Source organism: Ursus americanus, chromosome 32, assembly GCF_024610735.1.
Source record: "Ursus americanus isolate L20-20 chromosome 32, mUrsAme1.1.p, whole genome shotgun sequence".
Taxonomy (NCBI): Eukaryota; Metazoa; Chordata; class Mammalia; order Carnivora; family Ursidae; genus Ursus; species Ursus americanus.
Genome location: NC_142158.1, coordinates 8742446 through 8765270, shown reverse-complemented (window position 1 = coordinate 8765270; position 22825 = coordinate 8742446). Strand labels below are relative to the sequence as shown.

Here is a 22825-nt window from a genome sequence, read left to right as displayed (position 1 = left end):
AAATGTCCAGATTAACACAGGTAAGAAGCCGACCTGGTCCTTATTCTCTTATCCAATCCGACAAGGAAAACAAAATGCTCACTTCCAGCTCCACTGGCCGAAGCCATTCTTCACGGTGGACCCCGAGCAGAAGTACTCAATCATCTTAAGCCGCCACACTCGACGGCACAGCCCTGAGCAAGATAGAAGGTGCCGAGAGCTACTCCCAGATTTGGGGCAAACATGCAAATAATCAGGGTTGTTCTAGCTACTTCTTCAGCATGCTCCACCCAAGGAGCCAGGGTCACCGTCATCGCTCTGTCCCAAGAGCTGGCTGGGAATGGGCGCCAGGCATGCCAGGGCACAGCTGGGAGTGTTTGCCAGCTTTTTACCAAACTTAAAAAACCCCTGGCCAAGAGTATAAAAACTTCAGGATTATACTGTAGGCTACATTAGCGCCCAGAGCAGAAGATACCAACTTTCACTCCGTAACTTTCAAGTTCATTTTCCATTTGCAAGCTTAAAAGGTAAGACTTTTAAAAATACACAAAAAGGTATACTTTAAACATATTTAAAATATGTTATAGAATCAGAACTGCTTGAATAGAATGTGAGTCTCATCATGTCATGGATGTTTTTAGAAAGAGAAGGGAACTGGTGGAAGTGAGGGGGGTAGAATACGTTGATAGACGGTGACTTCTTTCTTCCAAGCAAACTTGAGTGTGTTACTCTAAATATTTATATAAATCGAAAAGAACAAACCATGTTTTAAGCCATTCAACAGGCCAAGGAAGTGATACATTTAAATTGATTTTTTACACTGCATGTAAATTGATATATATAGAGAGAGAGAGACGTATCAATACATATATATATAAACTGATATATATATAAGATATATATATATATATAATGCTATTACAATACCATTGACTATATTCCCTATACTGTGCCTTTCATCCCCACCGTACGTTCTTAATCATCTAAGTAGCAACTGATGGAATGTTTCTAGTTACCTGGTTTATTGACCTTGGCTGAAATCAGAAGTAGGCCACAATTATATTTTATTTGTAAATCAACTATCTGATGGATAAATGTCTTTTGCAATGGATAAGACGTCTCCAAGGAATCCATCTCCTTCATGTTCTCTCTAATCGTGCTGCAGTGGGAAAAACACCGTTCAGGACCAGCGTTGGCCCTCGGACGCTGGCGACCCCCTGCTGCTAACTAGCTGTGAGACCTTGGTCAGGTCTCAGCCTACTAATGATGTGCTCTCACAAAACAGAGCCTTCTAGTTTCTATCTTGTTTGGAATTCAGCTTATTTCCAATTCTGTTCTTGCATGATCAATACATTTACAGTTCCACAAGCACAGTGGTAATATATTGTTATTTTCTCAAAGAAAAGACGAGAGAGAATCCTCCTAAGCCCGCGCTCCCTTTCTTATTGCGACAGGGAGTTGCTAGGAGGGGCCAGCCACGCGGCTCCGGCAGGAGCTCTGTGTTATTAGCTAAATTGATCCCACGGCATAGCACCTGCAGGACGCGGGGTTGTTTTTCTAGTCAGGCTGATCTCTTATTCACGACTTTTAGGTAAACGGCAATTCCTTTTTTTGTTCCAAAGAGGGCTGTCGTGTCTCCCGAACACCTTCCCCTTCCCCTCTGCCACGGTGGCTGTGACAAGACCAGCTGGGTTTCAGAAGGCAAAGTATTCAGTAATGTTCAAAGGGAAAAGATCATCTCCAAGTTCCTTAAAGAAAGCGTTCTGAAGAGAGTGTTCCGTTCAAAGCAGATGAGGTGGGAGGGTTCCGGCCGCCAGAAGGAGGACCCAGGCCACACCTTTCCTGGCACCAGAAAGTAAGTCCTGATCCTGCAACTTAAAACTTCCAAATACTTTGGTGATGGAAGGCTAAGAAAACACGACTGTGGAGCGTAGGCGTATGAAGGACAGGAAGCCATAAAGCTATTCCAACTGCAGGCATCAAGCCCTGCAGAAAAATCTAGATAGAGGTGGACGTATACGATTGAGAATTTATCCGAAACTATTGGCTGCAACTTCTCCAGGTATAGAATTTGCTGATGCGTCTGTTTCTCTTTTGGAAAGATATTCCTAGCCAGGGCTATCACGTTCCTTCTAGGAATGAATAGATTTTAAACAAGATTTGTTACATTTTTGCAACAAAATGGGAGTCTCCCAAACAAGGGAGCACAGTGTTCAAGGTTAATTTTTCAAAGAGAAACACAACTTCTAACTAAAAAAAATATTTTTAAACATATTTCCTAAAAAAAAATTGTACACACCCAAGAAAGTTAGGACATTTCCGGTAAATGCTCACAGAAATGGAGTCCTAATTACAATTACAATAAATGTAATCGGTCACGAGTGAGAGAGAAAAGAAAAGCTGGAAGCAGAGGAGGCCCAGGACTAGTTATCTAACCACACAGGAAGTACAAACCGCCCAGAACCGGACTGAAATGTTTCCCACTGAATAACATCTTATTTACTTGAGAACAGAAATGCATGTTATTAATTAGAAAATATGGCCTTGACCTTCTGAAAATCTTTACATAATTACACTGAACAAGATTCCATTGCAGTAAATAGCCAGCCGTGACATTGATAACACAGAAGGGCCAAAAAAGGGAAGCGGAGGCAAACGCGCGGATAATATAAAAATACGAAAGGTTTTGAAAGAGATGGACCAAAATAGAAGGATTTCCCCGAAGGTTAATTAGAAGCTAAGTGCGGTCGTCATGACATTTCTTTGCATCACCTTGGGGTACAAAAAGGAATGTCTATCAGGTGCTTTCCAAAAGAGTCTCCTGTGGGCCCACATTGTCACCTCTCTCAGAGTAGGGGAAACAGAGGTGAGCAGCAGGCACGCTTACCTACCAAGGGACTGGCCCAAGGCTTTCCTTCTTTCCACCAATTCAGACCACCTCGTGGTAAAGGATGTAAGAGCTTGTTAAATGCCACGAGACAGGACATCTACCTCACCTTACCTCACTGGGTTAGCTAAAGAGGTACAGATTTAAAGTAAGACAAGCCTGATGCTACCTCTAAAAGCTGAATTCCCAGAGGGGTCTTGGGGTGGCCTGACACGAAGGTGGGGTCTGTTGGGCTAAGGACTGATATTAGAGTTGCCCCCGAGCTACTATGGAGAACAGCTCCCTGTCCAATGGCTCCCCTCAAGGCTGGATGACGACCAACCCAGACTCAGAGGCTTGGAGCAGGTATGATTCTCTTCCTTGTTGCCCTTGTATTTCCCACGACCACACCATCTCACGCTTACTTTTCCTCTCTCTCAGCCTTGTCTCCCCACCGCCTAGTCTGCGTGCTCTCTTGTCGAACTCTCTACAGGGACTAGGCTGTCACTATAGTTTTAAACCTGCAATACTAACAACTTTAAATTCGACAAGTGATGGGGGGGGCGTGATTTTTATGCTGATGTGAAAGCATTCAGAAAGTCTCCAGAGAAAAGGAGAAGAGTCAAATTGATAAAGAAGGTTTTTTAGGAATATGTTCTGTCAAGGAAAAAAAAGAGAGAGAGAAAATCTTAGAGGATGTGTTTATGGATGACAAATCTCAGAGGGACTTTAAGGGATCAGGGATCAGTTCCTGTTCTGAAACAAAAGGAAAACGCAGAAACCAGCATAAAGCGAGGAAGGTGGGAGGTGCGGGCGCTAAATAAGACATGCTCGCATACACATATACACATGTCACTTCTGTCTCCTATCCAGAGGACAGGGAAAAAATTTCCCAGCTACATACACTTGTAGAAAGTGTTAGCTGGGAGTACGTGAACCCCCCATATTTACCCAATTCCCTATTTTTCAAGTAACTGTAAGTTGGGAAAATAATATATTGAAGGCTCAGGGTGCTCATTTATAAAATAGGAATAACTAGTAGGACCAACTTCATTGTGTGGTTCAAAGTATAATATTGGTTAATCTCTATAAAATGTTCAGCGTTGTGCCTGCCACATGGTAACCATATCATAGCAAATGTTATTTCTAGCATGTGTTATTTATTGGAGTAATTAATTCAAACATTTATTGAGTGCCTACTATATGCCAGGTGCCAGACCAGATAGAATAAGGCCAGGTCTTGCCTTGAAGGTATTGGAAAAGATAGTGAGATAGTGTAAATGAATCATTATAAGGTAGCCGTGAGAAGGGAATTGTAATCAAGTACATAATAATAACCTGACTGAGGGATCTTGGAAGAGGTAGCAATTTATTCTTCTTTGAGGGGTCAGAGAAGATGATTTGTGAGCTAGATTTATATGGATAGGACTTAACTAGGTGGGTAAAAGGAGGAGGGAGGAAAAAAAGGAGGAGCTATTATAGGAAAAGAAAAATGATGTATGTCCTGGAGGAGACAGAGTGTTTAGAAAAATTGCAAAATATCTGAGGCGTTGGACATACAGGCACTGAAAATGATACGCAGACACTTAAAGCCTGGCTCCTTCTTTGGGAATAGGAGGGCATTAGAGCAGACCTGTGTTTTTTATCAGCAGAATGGAAAACAATCTGAATGAGGAGAGCGCCTAGGGGGGAGACCTCCAAGGAGGCCTATGCTAATCTTATAATCATTCTCCTATATTTACTGTGCTCCTACTATGTGCCTAGCACAGTTTTTTAAAACGATTTTATTTGTCAAAGAGACAGCACAAGCAGGGGGAGTTGCAGGCAGAGGTAGAAGCAGGCTCCCCAATGAGCAAGGAGCCTCATGCAGGACCCTGGGATCATGACCTGAGCTGAAGGCAAATGCTTAGCCGACTGAGCCACCCTTTATTATAAAGAATATCTCTGACATTTTTTGTATTCGTTTACTTACTTATACACATATATCAGTCATAAAACCTATTTACTTATGTTATATATGTATGTACATAATAATGTGTATATAATAATATATCCATATTATATATGTGTATATATATTCCTTCCCCTCCCACCCCACACACTTATTTCAGGGAACTGAAGTAAGAGATAGGCATTTGGAAGGCAAAATTGGCCTCCTATCATCTACATGTATCCCAGATAGAAAAAAAAAAATCAGCTTTTGTTCTTATTGTCACACCAATAACTGATCTGGAACGGCCGGAGCTGGGCTTGCTTTCCGCTGGGATACTTCCTTCTTCCATTTTAATCATTTAAGTATTGGTACTATAAGCACAGCTAGAACTGTACATATATCCGTGCAAGTGCATACGGCTAGCTCTGTCTAGCGCGCTACACGCCCAAGCGCCTGGCTTTATTCGAACAGGTGCCAGGGACCCGCTGGGCGCCACGCAGAGCTCTCGGCTCGGGGTCAGGGTCAGGGCCAGCGCCAGGGCGGGAGAAGGCCTGGGAAGGCCCAGTGGCCGTGACCCCTGCCCGTGCGGAGCCCCCGGGCGGCCCCTGCACCCGCGATGGCCGAGTGGGCCGGGCCGCCGCTGAGGAGGCGCGGAGGGGCTCAGGGGCCCGGGCTCCGGCGGCCCGGCCCACTCTGCGAGCCTGGCGGCCTGGCGACCCCCGAATACCGGTGGCCCCGGTGGAACGCGAGGCCGTCGGGGGCGCCCGCGCTCTATGGTAGTTGCCGGGCGACCCGGCCGCGGGGGAGGCCCGCGGAGCCGCAGCCCCAGCCGAGGCTGGCCTCCCTGGGCCCGGCCTGGGTCCCCGCGGCCCGCAGGCGGCCCGGCGCCGCAGAGGCCGTGCTCCCGGCCGCCCGCCGCCCGCTGCCCTCCCTGTCCTCCCGCTGCAGGAAGGCCGAGTCCGAGGGGGCGCCCGTCAAGCCGTTCGCCCCGCACGCGGAGGGGCAGGGGCCTCGGGGCGGCAGCGCCCTCGGAGACGACGCCGAGGACGACACGTGGGCCTGCGGCGCCGTGGGGTAAGAGGCCGGGGCCCGGGGCGCCCCCGCGAGCCCCCCCTGCCCTGCGCTCCCGAGCTGCCCGGGCCCCGGAGGGAGGGGAAGGAGGGGTTGCTCGTCCGCGGGCTTTGGGCCGCCCACCTGCACCCCCCTGCTCCCCTGCCCCGAGGCTGCTTTCCCAACGCTTTGTCCCGAAGGCTCCCTTGTCCTCGGCCCCTCCTCCAGGTGCGGCGGCCTTTTCCAGGCGCCCTGCTCCGTGGCGCACACTGGGGTGTCCCCCAGGCAGCGCCACCTATCCAGCAAACTCCTTCCTCCTTCATTGTTGCATCCCAGGCCCGGCATAGAACAGGTGGAGCGATACCTACTGATTCCAAACTTCCCTGAACTGTATTTTCTATTCGGGATACACTTTGCCCTCTAGGAGGCAATACATTGTAAACGATTCGCAAATATACTGATTCCTGAGGTGGTTTTCATTTGTGATTCCGGATAGCCCTCCCTTAACCCAATGCTTGTTTTACCTGTTATCTGATAGTTCTCTGATACTTCTACCTTAAACAGTAGTGGGCTTAGATACCATGATAATTTGGCGTGGAAAGTAGCGCTTGGCCCGTTGGGCCTTTTAGTGTCCCTGAAACACCTATGGGGTGCCTGCGCTGCCTGTAAGGTTGACCCTGCTTTCAAACGGAGCACCTGTTTTGAATAGTGAAAAGCAGAGTTTATGGCCCTGCTTTATAAATTCCAGATAATTCATCATGTTTTTTCTAATTTGTGTTTTTCATCTTTCTGTCTGATAATGTCTCTGTTCTCACCAAAGACCTTAAGTTCCTAATCTTCCATCAGTCAGATCTTAACAATTTGCTTTTCTTAGTGCTTTTTTGTTGTTGTCGTTGTTGTTGTTTGGGTTTTTGGGGCTGGCTTGCCCCTTGTTTCTGGTTGATTTCATATTGTTAGCCCTCCTCTGCCCTCACAGTCCCGTTCTCCTGTGCTCCAAGCCTTGTTGGACCTCTTTTAGACAAGGAGCCAAAGCTCAAGCTTTTAAAACAATCGTTGTTGTACCTTACCCATAAATGTGCCTATCCCACAACCTATATAGGATTTTAAGGAAACAGAGGAGCAAACTGGGGAGAAGAAATGGTGAGAACAGTGGTACCAACCCACGAGCGTCCAACATCTCCCATGAGGTAAGGCTGATGCATTCCCTTGAGCATTCGGGCGTCTCCCCTGGCCAAGACCTCACTCGCACTGAATCTGACTGCCCAGATCCCTGCTGCTCTCTCTCTTTTTGAGCATTTTGAACTGAGTTTTCCTCTTGGCACATTTGGAATATCAGATGGGAAGTTTTTTCTTTCTTTGAACAAAGGAAACATTAACCAGCTTCTCTCCAAATCTCAAAGCGGTTCTTACTGCAACTGGAGCTCCTGAAAGGTGCGACCTTGCTCCCTCCGGCTGTGCTCACCTCTTTTATTCTCTCACACACAGTCTGTGGAAAACGTTGGTAAGGCAGGGGGGACATCAGAAAGCGTAATCAATTCCCAAGCTGTAAGGAGTTTGCAATCTAGCAGACTACGTGTGTAGTTGATAGCCTCCCTCACCAGTCGACAGATTTGGTTATATTAATCTTATTATATGATCTCAACTGCAGTTTTCATCAGCTTGCCTTTACATGTCCCTGTAAGGGGATTTCTGTCACGTTATTTTGTATGTTAGCGGACCAGGGTCAGAGAGCTGAAAGAAGCCTGGTAAATCTGTCAGGGATGTTTTAGAAATATAAATAACTGAGACTTACCTTCATCCCACGGAGTCAGATCTTGTAATTTTTTTCAAGTGTTATTTTTTAACGATGTATTTATTTTATTTTAGAGAGAGAGCGCGCCCAAGTCGGGGGAGGGCCAGAGGGAGAGAGAATCTTGACCGGACTCCCCACTGTGTGCGGAGCCCAAACCAGGGTTCGATCCCACAGCCCTGAGATCATGACCTGAACCGAAATCAAGGGTCAGATGCTTAACTGACTGAGCCACCCAGGCGCCCCTCAAGTATCATTTTTAAAACGCTCCCCAGGTGATTCTCACGTAGAGACTAGACCTAATTACGTGTCATCTCGGGGAGCGGGGAATTAACCTCCAGAGACGGATAATCTGCAGCCTACCTTCCAATGTTCAACTACCCTTCCCAGCAGGACATACTTTTCTTGTGGGCCAGTTAAATCCTCATAGTGTATTTAAGCTTATTCTCCCTGCGCCTCCTTTAGTTTGGGGGATAATACTTAACATTTTATTTGTGTGCTGCTTAGAGTTTAACTTACAAAGGATTTTCTCTTTTGAGACAGAAAACAACAGAGTTTGCTCTTAAAAAAAATTACTTCTTTTTTTTTTTAAATAAACTCCTCACTTCTTCACTTTCCCTATTCCAGGATAAATTCTTACAATCTTCTCCTGCACGCATCCCACATTTTTCCCCCACAGCATTCAGCACAACGTCTGGAACATACACACTCAGTACATATCAGTACCTTTCCCTATCCATTTTTTGGCTTGCTTTTGAATATTTCCTGAGTGTGTTTCAATGTTTGGAGTCTAGAATGAGTAGTGGGGTAGGTCAGTGTTGAGTACAATGTGAAGATTAGGGAATTTTTATAGGCTATCACTTCTGGTGTTCAGCTCCAGAAAATTGGGTGAATGTGCCATTGGGTACCAGGGACACACTGAACTGGATATCTTATTATATTTTTAAAATCAATTTTGAAAACCTGTGTGTCATTATTTTTAACAAAATGAGAACGAAACTCTAAATTATTGTGAAAGCCTTTCTGTCTCCTAATCGGTGTTACCAAGCTGATAATAGTTTGATAAGAGAACACGGCATTCTTCTCAAAAATGCTGGTTGTGTCCTTATAGGAAGGAGGGTGGGTCATGAAACTCTGTGCCTTTCTCGTACTTCAGCCACAGACATGAAAAAGTATGTACTTGAACTTTTAAAGTTTTCTTAATGTTAAGTTTATCCTAAAACAAATATTGTTTTAGAACTTGTCTCACTGGAATTTGGATTCAGAAGTACCTGCTCCCGAAAATAAAAATCTCCCACCTGGAAAGGATAGTGCAGCAGGTGGTAAGAAATCCTAGATGTGTGTGTTTATCTTTATAAATATTGCAAATTTATGTTCATTCATATTTATAATATGAATAACCACTCATATTAAAGGGGGCTTGTTTTTAATACAACCAGTTTTATGTAACTATTAATTGTCATTTTTTCTGCATACGTTCTTTCAGGCAAAATTAACAAGGTAAGGATAAATGTTTGGTTTTAAATAATTCACAAAACGTTATTTAAAAATTATATGCGCGTTCATTAAAAAAAATTCTTTCCTTAAAAATTCCAATTTCATTTCTGTAGAGTTCTTCAAACAAGTCAAAGCCTTGTCTGTTCTACAGGGCTGCAAACTGGTCATTGAGTTAATATTTTATTGTATATTTTTTCAATACAACAATACCAGAAATGGAAATTAACATTGTAGTGACTACTGTGTTTTGTAGTCATCGCCAAAAAGATATATTGAGGCAGTTAAAATGGTTAATATTTTGTTTTGAAGTAGTGAGGAAATTAACCTTTCACCTACTTTTTTTTAATCAAAATATAAAACACTTAACTGTTAGTAAAATGATCTTAGTAATAGTCGAGGCTCATTTGTTGACGCTGTTGGTATTTGTAACCGATTTTGCTAGTCCCTGCTAAAGGCAGTAAAAACAAATGATATCTGTATGTATAAAAGGGAGTATTATATGCCTTTACTATATATTTCTCAGTTAGAACAAGAACTATACATTCTTAGAACAATAACAGGGAATAGAGATGTATTGTGTTTAAAAGTCTTCTGCTGCTTTATAGAACCATTTGGAAATTCCAGTACAGCAACTGATGCTAGAACTAAATTTGTCGGAGCACGCTCACAAAAGAACACAGGTGAATTTTATTCATCATATTCAAAGTATTTTTTTTTTTAACGCATGCAGTTACTAAAATGTTGTCCATGGTTTTTCTGTTATCAGAATAGTAAACAAGGGATATTTCAGCTATGGAGTTATCCTCTTAACGAAGGAAGTACCATGGAGAACAGGTGAGAGAATATTTATTTTCATAAGCCCCTAAATTAGTGAAATACATTTAAATACAAATGAGTTAACAACTCGTCTGAAATACAAGGAGAAAAAACAACTGGAAGAAAAAGTATTGTGTGCCACTTGTGGGAAATTATGGAAATTCACCCTGAAATAGGAAGTGGCTGGCATATACCACAGAGATCATCAGTATATGAAGAATTCAGAGTTTCCTGTGCCCTTACAGTGAGAGTTTCCATGGAAAGAGTTGGGCTTCTTGTCAAAGGGAAAAGGAACTGTAATAGAAAAATAATAGTCCATGGGGTAGGAATGATTTCTGTCCCTTGTGTATATTAATTCATTTAACCATCACAACAATCTTAGAAGGCACTGTTGTCAGCATCCCTGTTTTACAGATGAGGACGTTGAGTCAGGGTGACAAAGTATGTAACTTGCCCAAAGTCCTACAATGAATGAATGGTGGGACCAGATTCATGGTCTTAAGCTCAACAGTGTGCTGCTTCTAAGGCCTTACTTGGGTTTAAATGCTTATGTTTTGGTTCTTAAACTTTAGTGTGTGTTAGAATCAGCTGGAACGCTTCTCACAAACACAGGTCACTACTACGTGAAGTTTCCATTTATTGGACACCGTGTCACTTCTACACACAGTGTGTTGTTTCACGGAAATCCCGAGTTCTGGATCAGAACTAGAATTAGTTGCTCAGTTTTGTGCCCACGTTTGACGGTAGGGTGGCTCACTGATAGCCGTCTCCCAGTCAGAGGACTTGACCTCGGTGAGGCTCAGGACAAAACTGACCCTAATGCTGAAATTCGAGGCGTGAATCCAAGAAGTGCTACAGGGACCGTAGTGACTAATGTCCCAAGGGAATGTCAGTGTGAGGGGCATAGGAAGGGCTACTTTTACTACAACGAAAACGCCGCTGGGAACAAGGATTTCAAGGTAAGAGGTCAAAGGAAATGAATTGAATTTTATCGTACTAACACACAACAAACGTAAACTGAGTCAGTGGAGGGCAGTGGCTGGGATTGCCAACGTGGGGTGCCACTCCGCAGGTTTAAATCCCAGCCCCACCACTTACTGGATGTGTGACCTCAACCACGCTGTGCCTCAGTTCCCTTACCCATAAAAGGTAGAAAATGAAAGTGCCTATCTTATGAGGTCGTTGTGAGGACTAACCAGAATAATGTGTTTGATAGGTATTTGTTATTAATACTGGGGAAGCCTAAGTCTGTTGCAGTATTAGAGGTCCAGTATCAGTGAAATATTCTATTACTGAAATTTTTCTCCTCGGTATGCCATCAAGAAGCAAAGAGAATAAAAGTGATACCTTTCATTTAGTGTTGAACATTTTATAAAGTACGTTCATGTAATCATCTGGCTTCTCAGACTACCCCAAGGTCGGTACTGTCATTACCATTCTGCACACTGGTGGCAAAGGAGTTCAAACCTAGGTCCTCACCCCCAGATTCCATGCTATTTTCACTAAACAACATGGATTGTGTCTCTTATCAATTGTAGATTTAAAGTGACTTTTCCCTGGTTTTACAAAGATAAGTGAGTTTAATATTTAGCTAAATCAATAATTTTTTACGTTTTCTATAGAAATAAAAGTATTTTTCAAAATCCTTCAAGAATACTTCATTCTCTTTACTGTAAACTGGCATTAAAGGAAGCAAGAAGATAATGAGACTGTATATGTTAATTAATGCTTCAGCTCCTCCAATGTCAGTATTTCTAATAAGCTTTAAAAAAAACAAAGTATAAACTCAGTATTCTATGGCGTGGCTCTTTTGCAGTTTTCATTCTAATACACTACCTGGAAATATTACTCATAAAATGAAAGACCATCGGATGAAAATTATTATGGGATAATTTTTTTAATTGTATACTTTCTTTCTTTTTACTATGGGATAATATTTGGTAAACATTGTTTTGCTTCCTTTTATGTTAACATAATTTTTTAAAACCACAATGGCTGAAGTAGAAAGCTTTATTGAGTAACCTAATTATATTCTATCAGTTTCCTTTTATCTAATCTTGGGTCCATAAATGTTTCACTATAATTTCAGTTTGAGTTGGAGAGCCCCCTTCTCAGACATCATCACTCATGTACAATATATTCATAGGCAAATAGATATAATTAGCCATTTTTAACCTAGCAGCCATTCATAGACATAGCTAGCCGTTTGTGGGTAGAATGATCTAGTCACCTGTGCATGCCCAAGGGGGTGTCCAGTTAATATTCTAATCTATACTTTAAAAAATGTATATAGTTTTATATAATTGAGCATATTTGGAAATGAACATATATCTGTTACAGATAGATACACGTAGGCCATTAGGAAGTCTTTGATAGTTTTGCTTATTGATTATCACTTTAACAGCATTTTAATTCTAGTCGACAAACCATTCACTAATCAAATCATTTTTTTAAAGGGATTTCAAGAAGTCTGCAGTGGAAACTGGCTTTAATGTAAGCACGAATCCCATGAGGCTCTTCACTCTGAACCACTCACTGACAAGTGCTTCGGTTGATAAGCAAGTTGGTTCTCACCCTGGACTACAGATGCCATCGGGTCTCTGCTGGCCCTATGCTGATGGAGACTTTTTTAAGGACAGAAATGAGCCTTATATTAATTTATGTTCAGCTGTGGAAAACAATAATGGTGAAACGTTATCTGCCCCAAACTGGAATCTGAAATATGGAAACAGCAGGGTGGAAGAAAACTTAACAGATGAAAGTGATTTATCAGAAAATGAAAAAGCAAATGATAGTTTGCTTAGCTATTTTAAAAAGATGGACCTGAACTTAAAGCCAGAAACAATAGAAAATGTTGAGGAATCTTTCACAGAGGAACCAAGTGCAGTATCTCCATATCCTGATTTTCTCCCTTCTCCTTTCAACACTCTGGACCTGCACAAATTAGCCCTCTCAAAATCTGAAAACTGGAAAGCGACCGTGGAACCTCCAGAAAGCCCTGTCGAACACTTGATAACTCGTTTACTGGAAATGGAAAGATTACAACATATGACTGTACAAAAAGAGAGGCCCAGACTACAAACTACCTTCTGTGCTCCAGCAGCTGCTGAACGACCCTTTTCCTCCAAAGCTATCCCCAAAATGAGACAGCCAAAACTTTCAGACTCTTTGAGTCTTCAGACAACTTGTGTAGATAAAAGTCGCGAAAAAAGAAAAAGCAGTTCTGGATCTTGCAAGCTGGAACAAAACGCTTCAAAATGGAATTGGAGCAATGCTGGCAGCACATACAGATGGACTTCTAGACCACCGTCTCTAAAAAGTCCATCCACCACCAAACAATTGATTACAACTTGTGATGACACTAGGAACCTCAAAAGCTCCATTTTAAATCCATGCCAAGAACTCTCAGCCAAGCCCACTACTTCGCAGACAACTCAATCGTTGGTTAAAATGGTCTCAACAAGATGTCTGCCACCAAGGTCCCCAATACCAGTTTCACCTATACCTCTGTCTTTTCCCGAAAATCAGAGAGAAGACATTAAGGCACCAAGGACCAAAAAGAAACCTTATCAAAAAAACATAGAATTGAACAAACCATTCTATATTCAGAAGTTAAACTGCTTGTCACCTTCCTTTGTAGGGAAGGATAAGTGTTCATCCATTGACCAAAAATAACTTCTGTCTCCTACATCTCAATGTGAGCAAATCTATTTCCAAGAAGCTTGGCTAAGATACGGTTCATCATGCTGAGACACAGGTATTACACACATGTGATGTGATGTGGAGTGGAACTTGTGAGTGGCACTGCTGAGATGTCTATATCTAAATCCAGGGGTTTCCATCCTGACGTATTTGACAATCTTTTGCATGTCGTGTTTCAAAAGAATGTTTCACTTAGTAAACTATTCAAAAGATTATTCTTTTGTTGTGTTTCCCAGTAGAATTCCATCATCAGTAAATGCTGTAATCGACCGATCGCTGGTGTATTTTGTGTTCTGTTACAGTCTTAAGACTACATTACCTCTGTTAGCAAATTAATTTTTTTAGTTCTTCCCACTCTGGTACCTTTTTTTCTTTCCTTTACTATCTCTAAAATCTCCTTTGTCATCTTCCCCTATCTTTTGAGTATTTGCTTGACCATTCAAAGCTAAAATACTTGTGATTTTGTTGAATTAATATGCAAGATCCTCCAGATCGTCTAGTGAATCTTAAGAATTTTTCCTTTCCTGGGTCCTTTTTGTCATCTCCATGAAAGTGAGATCAGTTCTCTTGGGGCCTGATGGTAGATGTAGGCATGAAACAACCCTCTTCCATGCAGACCTAACGGTTTTAGAATGTCAAAGGAAAAAATGAGAAAAGGTTGCTGTCCATAGAGCAGCTAAAATCTCATGTGAATGTAACATTTTCCCAAAGTTCTCTGTTGCTGCAAGCCTTAACCCCAGTTAGTTGAAACGCGAACAGCTAAAGCTGCTTAACTCATTTAAAAAAAAAAGTGTGTGTGCGTGTAGGGGAGCCTATCTGACTGACACACCTTACTGCACCTAAGAATCAGGGAAACAAAAAAGTTGAGTCCGGGGTTCTGTCGCAGACCCCTGGACACGGAACACGAGAGTAGGGCTCAGGGACCTGCATTGTAACAAACGTCCCAGGGGATTTTAAAGCAGGTGGTTCTTGGATCGCACTTGGAAAAACATTGTCGAGGAAAGAGTTGATGTAAGATGCATAGCTCAGAGTTTGGATGTTCGGCGGAGGGGATAGTGTACTTTGGTTTCAGTGGATGGTTGGTGAATTCAACTGAGTTTTTCTTAAACATTAAAAAAAAAAATAACACAATGAAAACTTAAAGCGTTGCCCAAACGAAAACGAGAAGTAAAAGCCCAGCCCCCTGCCAAGGCATGGTCAATATTGTGTATTGTCTTCCCTGCCACAAGCAAGATGAAATATTCGAGATGGGGATGGGGGAAATCAATTAAAAGACAATTCAAATACATGTTGAAGAGAGCAACTGTGACTTCAGTTTCCTCTATTTTTAGTAAAAGAATAAGGCTCAAAGAATTTTCTTAGCAGCAGAGGTCAAAGAGAATAGGCTTAGTTTTTAGATAAATTTCAAAGAATTTTCTGGAACTGCATCAACACGGCAATAGAATAATAAACTTAGCTGTTCAGGATAACTTATCATAGAACAGAATTTTACCTAAATCCCATACAGTTGGTATCATTATACAAAGTGGTAGAACATTCCTTTCACAGAACAGAATGTAAAAATGGACTCACGCTTTCACTCCATCCCAGCTTATAATGGTCTCTCGTTTCCCCTGTCAACCACCTTTCCTCTCATTCTTAACAATTCTAACTTGAGTCCTGAGCCTTATTTGGCAGCCCTTGTACCCATTCTCATTTCTACCTTCCTTACCTGCTTGGATTTTATCCCCTCACCTTTAGGGTTGTAATGATGTAATTTTTATCTGTAAAAGCTTCAGGAAAGGGACATGCCTGTTCTGTTCACTCTGTCCTGAACAATCATTGCCTGGCACGTAGATACCCTTCAAAGTATTCGACGAAGGAAAGGACGTGGCCCAGCCTTGGGACGTTATGTGACACAGCAGCGACAAGCACTGGCCCCACAGCCGGGCTCTGCCACTTAACGGATCTGCACCTCAGGCGGGTGCCTTAACCTCGGTTCTTCACTTTCCTAATGTGTCAGGTGGGCAGACGATCTTTTCTCTCATATACTCATGTCAGGATTGAGTCAAGTGCCTGGCAAATTACAAAAATAGATCAGGGGGAAACAGGAATGACACAGGAGGGCACACTGGATGGAATGAGCTGCCTCTCCTTGTAAGGCATGTGCCCGGCGCCAGGAACATGCCATGGAGTGATGAAGACACAAGCCCTGGTTTCCAGGAAGACCAGGAGTGGGAGTGGACATGGGAGATGGGAAACGATGCAGGAAGGAGTATTTTAGAGGTAGAGTTAATAGAAGATCCGTGTGTCAGCAGTTCCAAGAAACAGATGCCTGTATGGAAGGACCGCTTTGTGGGGTGGGAGGAGACAGATTCTGGGCTTTGAGGTCTTCGAGAGAGGTAGGGCAAATTTCTTACTGGAAGCATAACCATGCTACTTTATTTAGGATGCCATTAGACCTAAAAAAGGAGCTAGTTACTGCAACACCTATCAGAGTTCTCAATTAGTCCCAAATTGCTTTAAATATAACTATGTAAAAAATGCATTAGCAGCAATGCTGACTTCAATTATGACGCAAAGGTACTTATTTTAACGTTATGATCATTAGTAAAAATAGTCGAAATTTTTTATTTAAATGGAGTCCCTAAAATGAGGCCAGAAGCAGCACATACATAGGAAGTATATGTAGCCATCTTAAGTTCGTCTTGTAAAGTGATGGGAGTAAAACAGGCAATATTTGGCTAAGAGAAAAACTTATCATTGGGGGTGGGCACTGTAGTTACCAACAAACTCGAAAGACTTGGCTATCTTTCAAACCTGTTGGAAGCAAACTTCTACCACTATTTTTGAAGAAACACTTGGCAGCTCTAACAGACACATATAAATTGAAGTAATTCTGTTCAGAAAATTTTAGTTGAATTTGGCTTTCTGGCTTGCTCATAAATTCCCCATGTTTTGGCTGTCCAGTACTGACACCTTTTCTTAGCTCCTTTTTGGATCTTACCCAAGGCAGATTCTTTCTCATAAAAGAAAGCACACGTAGAAAAGTTCTCTTCAAAATTTGCCATAACCCCCTCCTAAACCCAATGCACCCTGCATACTACCTTCCCTAATAAACAGGATCTCACGACCCTGGTCAGTTGCTTTAGACAGAGGAATATGTAGGTCTTAACACTCTGTCAGCCCAAGTAGAGAACTACAACTGGGGCCTTTGCAAGGCAGCTGTCCAGAGCCACTGCCGTTATTTCTTACAAAAGCCAGGACTCGACCACTACGTGAAGGTAGCACCTGCTAGGTCAGGTGTATCCCACACGGCCGGACACTGGCCCTGCCTCCTCCAGTCCTGCTTTGCATTAAAGATTCCCTCAATCTCCCCATCCCTCAAGTATTTTACAGTTTTTTAAGTGAGAACACTTCCTTAAAAGAAAATGAGGTGTGGACAGACTAAGGATGTAGTCCAATATTTGTCAGGCTTCCCCATCTACAATGAACCAATTGATTTCAATCATTACAGAAAAGGGAGTTATGGGAGTTATCTCATTACTTATGATGTTTCTATTATTAGGATAACCAAATCAGAAATACACATACGACAACAGGAACACCCCACCCTTGGGCATGCGCTCTGCACTTAGTTGCTAGGAAGCACTTTGATGTTTCTGTAAGGACGATCATGGAAACTGGCCGTTTCCATGCAGCAGGTTCCGCTTCTCTCTACACCTTTCTCCTTCACCAAGATTCACAAACACACATCAGGTATCTTCTGAGAAGTTTTAACATAAATATCTAACTTTAGTCTGGCAGCTGCCAATCATATTTGGGCACGGAATACCTTTCAAAGCACTTCTATGAACACCAGTGAAATAGCATCTAAGAAACTTTAGGTAGGAAATGGGTGTTTTAACTTAAAACTAAATGTAAAATAGCAAACTCCAGAAAGGAAAAATCAGGAAACAATACGGTAACAAGAGGCATATTTTATTAAGTTTTCCCAATAACTGGAAACATTACTGCTAAATTGCAAGTTACAATTCAAATGATACCATGAGTAACTGGGATACATATTGAGTATTTTCAGAGACCAGCTTCCAAATCTTGATCACTAAATGGAAAGATTCTTCAGAAGAACAGTCCCTTACCCTACATACAGAAGGAGAAAAAAAAAAAAAAAATTAAAGATGCCATGATGATACCTATCAAATAACTGGAAAACATTTTAAAAGTCAATTTAGTGTACATTATTGACATGTAAAAAAACACAAATGAATTTGTAGTAAACATTTCCATAAAGAAGACATTCCATCTAGGAGGATGATAAAACTCATGTTGAATATATGCTTGAACTAGGATACTACAAGAAACTTTCTATGAAGCCCAATTTCTAATGATGTCATCATAACTAATCAAAGGAAATTACTTGAGTATATACTTCTTTCCTATCTCCAACATTTAAAAGGGTATTCTTTAACTACTTGGCCTAAATTTGAAGATATGGGATTCCTCTGTTTCATTCCAGAGATTGTATTTTTACCTAGCCATCTAGCGTTACAAAATGATGACAAAGAACAGGTAAAGCATAGGAGGAATGCAAATATGAAACAGACCTGAGAACACTACATTTCTCTGCCTCTACCACATACCATAAAACATACATTTTTTGTATTGTAGAAATGTCCTGAGTATTTGTTTTGGAGAAAAAAGCTGGTTATTGTAATAGAAAAGAAATTACAGTAAAAAAAATCAACTTATTTTGAAAGTAGTGGAGTGGAATGAATTATATACTGGGGAATAAACAGGATGCAACTAATAAGGACTAGGGGACGAATATGAATACTGGGAAGGTCTTTTTGGGGGGGGGGTCTTTAAAATTTATGACAAGATGCTCCCCTCCTTCAAAACCTCGATACTTCACAACCTGATGTCTGATACTTTCAAGAATAAGGTCCATATAGAGAAAAGGGTCTACAGTGTATCTGTTTTCCAGATCTCACCTACCCTGATTACAGAAAGAACTATGACCTTTTTGAGGGTTATGTCCTAAGACTTAGGAATGCTGACATCTGACAACCACGTGGTATTTTGAAGTATAATAAAACAAATACTTCATCAGAGATTAACTTATTTGAAAACTATACAGCTACTTTGAAATATGAATGCAGGCTAAAGAAATTCACTAAATTATGACCATCATCTAACAGAGGTCTTACAAAGTTCCAAATTTCTGCCTCAGCAAAATTACTAATTCAAATAAAATCATGTATATGTATATAAAGAATGTTTACAGGGTTCCTTTCCAGTAGACAAATCTAGAATTCTAAATTTGGGAACAAAATCTACTTCTCTCACTTAAGAAGAAAAACTGACTGTGGGTCTAAATATTCTGCCTATCTTAGGACCATGACTGGAGCACTTGCAAAAACAGTTACTAAAAGGGAAAGTCGGGGAATAGAGTATTAAAGGAGTTGAATAAAAGTGTTCTTAAAGTTTCCCTTTCTAGTCTTTTGCATCTGCAAGGAGATAAGATACCTAAAGACTACTTTTTGATGTGTGTAATTTTGGTGGTTTCTATTTTCCTAGTAACCCCTAGGAACCAATTTTGATGGCCATGTGTTATGTGGAATCTCACCATTCAAGAATCTTTCATAGTATCACTAAATTTGACCACTGTTTATACTGGGGGAGGGGAGGCAGGAAGCATGATAAAACAAGCACTTTTACAAACAGCACAATAGCACTACTACTCTAAGTGCCAAACATTAACAAAATCCAAATCATAATGCTGAAAACTAAAAGTAGACAAAAAATTAAATGGAGAATTCCTTTTTTTTTCTTTTTCTTTCTTTTTCTTTTTTTTTTTTTTTAAATCTTTTATAGGACAGAAACCTTAGCTCATGTCTTCTGGCTGTCATCATCTTCCACTGAACTGCACCTAAAACACAAAGAACAAGTAACAAGCAACTTTGTTTTTTAAATAATAGGTAATAGTTTTGAAGGCATAAGATGAACTGTTTCTAGTGGAAGTTAACTTACTTATTAAATAATTATACAAAATGAAGCCATGAAAATCACCAGAAGCATCAAAATGTAAACTATTTTGAGTGAAAATAACTACAAAAGACTTGAATATGCAGCATATTATCACCAAAATAAAGTAAGTCATGGTGGGAAAATCACTACCCATTTTGGTAAGGTAGACAAGCTGCACCTGTGATGCCTTATTTAAAAGGCTTCACTCTACCTGAAGATGGAAACCACCTTTTATTTATTTTTAGTAAGTCTAAATCATGAAGGGACGGGTGTAGACTCAAAGTTGGCTTACTATATCATCTATCACCTTCCTGGCTGTAGTTCATTTCATGTCTTTAAATGGAGCAAAACCCACCAGAAGAATGCTGCTATTCTGATTTTCCATTCTTGAACGCACCAAAATGTGCATGCTTGTTGTAATTAGGTGCCTGGGTGAATAAAAAAATCCCATTTACAATTTAAAAATCTTATTTAAACCCCCAAAATCTGGTTATTTTCCACAATGCTCAGGAAGATAAGCATTAATTTTACCACCCAAACAGAAAAGATGTACATACATTTCTGAAAATTCTCTCCTACCATGTTAAAAATACAAATTCCTTTGTGTTGCAAAACCAAGCTGATTTACATGATTTTGTTTTAAATCGTTGCTAAATGTTTATCTACACATGCTGTCAGAAATAACCTTGTTAAGAAGGTGAAGCTGGTGTCTCAGCAAATCAGACCCCTTGGAGAAGGCGGTGAGTGGCCTGTGCCCCGTTTTCCTTTTCTCTTTCCGCACCATCAAAAGGAAAAGTGAGAAAATAGCAGAAACATTAGTTAAATCCTGAATTACACCCTGCAACCTACAGGAATTATCTCACTATACTGAAAGCTGACACTATTTGTAGGATTTTTTTTTTTTGATGAAATAGTTAGGATCCTGACTATTAATAAAATAATCAACTTGTGGCCAAGCTTACAGCTTTAACAAATAAATCTTTCAAAGACTTAAAGGAAGAAATGAAAGGTTGCTTTTAAACTATTTATGGTTTACCTGACTTACCAGCACTGAAGACAAAAACTTTTAAAAATGGCTACAAATGCCTTGTTCACAAAAGACTTTATTATCTAGTGATGCATACTGAGAACATACAGAAATCTGCATGGTCCACTTCACATGCAGGAGCACAATCTTCACTTTACAGTAAGTGAGTGTCAACTGTTTTATGCAATAGACAACACTTTAAAGTCACATTCTTAAAGAAAAGCTTCATTTACAAAAGAAATAAAAGGTAAAGAAGCAATTACCGCTTTTAAAAAGCAGCTGCTTTGTTCAAGAGTGGAAGGTTTATGCCTGTATTGAAAGACAACATGATCACAAATAATGAAAACAATGAACAAATGAAAAACACTTTTACCATAAAGCAGTACACTTTCAAAATGACATACAAATAGTTAAAAATTTCATTATGTTGTCTAACTTTTAAATATGAGGACTTTCAGAATTAGGCCTCAACATGTGTAATTAGTAAAGGAAAACTATGCCTTTTTTCTACGTCACTACGAACTGTATTTAACAAAATGTATATAAAGTCTATAGCAAGTTGATTTTAAAAAATTAAAGTTAATAAGAAACAGTACACTGAAGGCGCTCTATCCATCAAGCGCACGCTCTTCCAATTTTAAATGTGATGAACACAACAGAAACTGTAACTATGCCACAGTTGCAATGCCAAAAAATAAAACAAGATCAGTTATCACACATGCAGGGAATTCCGCCACAAAGCTAATATCCCTCATTTGTCAACTGTTCCAATAAAATAACATCTTAAAACACCAGTGATGTTGATGGTTTAGCTTACCTTCAGTGTACTGAATGTTGTACACAACCTGCTTTAAAAGAGGAGACCATCCCTGCAGGCAGGCTCAAGAAGGAACAGACCCCTTTCGGCACTGACTACACCAAGGGCATGCTGCTGTGGCCTGCACACACACACCTAGGAAAACGTGAATATAAACAGCATTTATGCTGGCCATTTTATCTGAAGACCAAAATGAAGCCAAGTTTGCTAAAAATAAATCAACCACCCAGTCTTACTACTCATTTTATAACAGATGCTTTTGTCTTTTATGTGAACTGCAACCATATACATTAGCACTGTAATTTTGTGCAGTCTTGGCAATTAAAACAGTTCTACAGTGAAATTTCACATAAGACACAAAACAGATTAACTAACATTTCTAAAAGAAATATCACCCTTGGTGTTAATTCAAATATATCATGCTTCCTCAAATTTGCTGGAGAAATATTTATAAGTTTATATACATTAATAAACTGCTGTGAAATTTCTTCAGTCTTTGTATTTAATTACTCAAACCCTTGGAGCTTCTTCATCTCATTTAAATTTTTTCCTGGATGAAGGCATGCTGTAGGGCCTGGTTGATGCTAATTCGTTTAGCTGGGTCCAACATTAGGATCTGGTCCAACAAGTCCTTTAGCTGGTGTACTTTTTTACGTTGGTCTTCAGGAAGTCGCTGGCACCCAATCAAGTCAGCCAACAGGTCCTTGGTTGGATTAATGGTGCTCATGACAGTAACTTTCTCCTAAAAATAATTTTTAAAAACGTGTACGTCTACATGAGTTACTAAGCATATGTACCTTAAATCAGACTGCCTGGTTTATCAGAACTTCTAATATATATATCACATATATATATCATCATCTACTCATTTCAAACTTCTACAAGGCTTCCTCTATTCTCCACATCTTTTTAAGAAGCAACCAAAAAACTTGAATTAAAAAAAAAAAAATCAACCCCAAGTTAGCTATGATAGTTTTTAAAAAACATACTATAAGTTTGTAAAAAGATCAAAATGCTAACAGAAAGGAAGTCTACGAAAATCCCCACACTGTTAAGTAAGTAATAATAATTCACAGTAAGCACTTATTGTTTGAACTGTCCTCTCCCTACCCCGAAATCGTGACAGACAGACATGGAAGTGTTTGTTGTTAAGTGCTCTGACGAAGTTAGGAACAGACAATATAATGGGGCAAAAACAGAGAAGTCCTTACTTCAACCTGGAGGATTTGGAAAGGCTCATATAGAATGTGTATTTCCCCTGAGGCCTGAAGTTGGATAAATTATTTTTAGGGGATGAGGAAGTAGAGGAGGCAAATAAGGTCAGGATGGTCTGTGAACAA

General features: G+C 40.6%; 2 protein-coding genes across 17 annotated transcripts in view; one reads left to right on the top strand and one right to left on the bottom strand.

The window, feature by feature from the left end:
• Nucleotides 1-2: 2 nt before the first annotated feature.
• Nucleotides 3-13809, top strand: FAM217A (family with sequence similarity 217 member A). The gene is made up of 9 exons (XM_045811602.2): nt 3-20; nt 1602-1834; nt 5727-5852; nt 6928-7015; nt 8855-8939; nt 9104-9117; nt 9720-9794; nt 9881-9948; nt 12387-13809. Exons 1-9 carry the CDS (start codon nt 3-5, stop codon nt 13603-13605), a joined length of 1926 nt encoding a protein of 641 aa, XP_045667558.2. The 3' UTR covers nt 13606-13809.
• Nucleotides 13810-17571: 3762 nt separating this feature from the next.
• PRP4K (pre-mRNA processing factor kinase PRP4K) overlaps nt 17572-22825 on the bottom strand; it is a 37603-nt gene continuing 32349 nt past the window's right edge. Inside the window, exons 15-17 of one of the 16 annotated variants that reach the window (XR_015722510.1) lie at nt 19934-22227; nt 19498-19543; nt 17572-17754 (exon numbers count right to left, since the gene is read on the bottom strand). Coding sequence is in view for 1 of the 16 variants with exons in the window: in XM_045811516.2 (XP_045667472.1) it covers nt 22024-22227 (204 nt within the window). In the remaining 15 variants the exon portion in view is untranslated. Of the gene's footprint in view, nt 22228-22825 lie in introns of all 16 variants that reach the window. The other 15 variants (XR_015722512.1, XR_015722513.1, XR_015722516.1 and 12 more) reach the window with 15 other exon arrangements.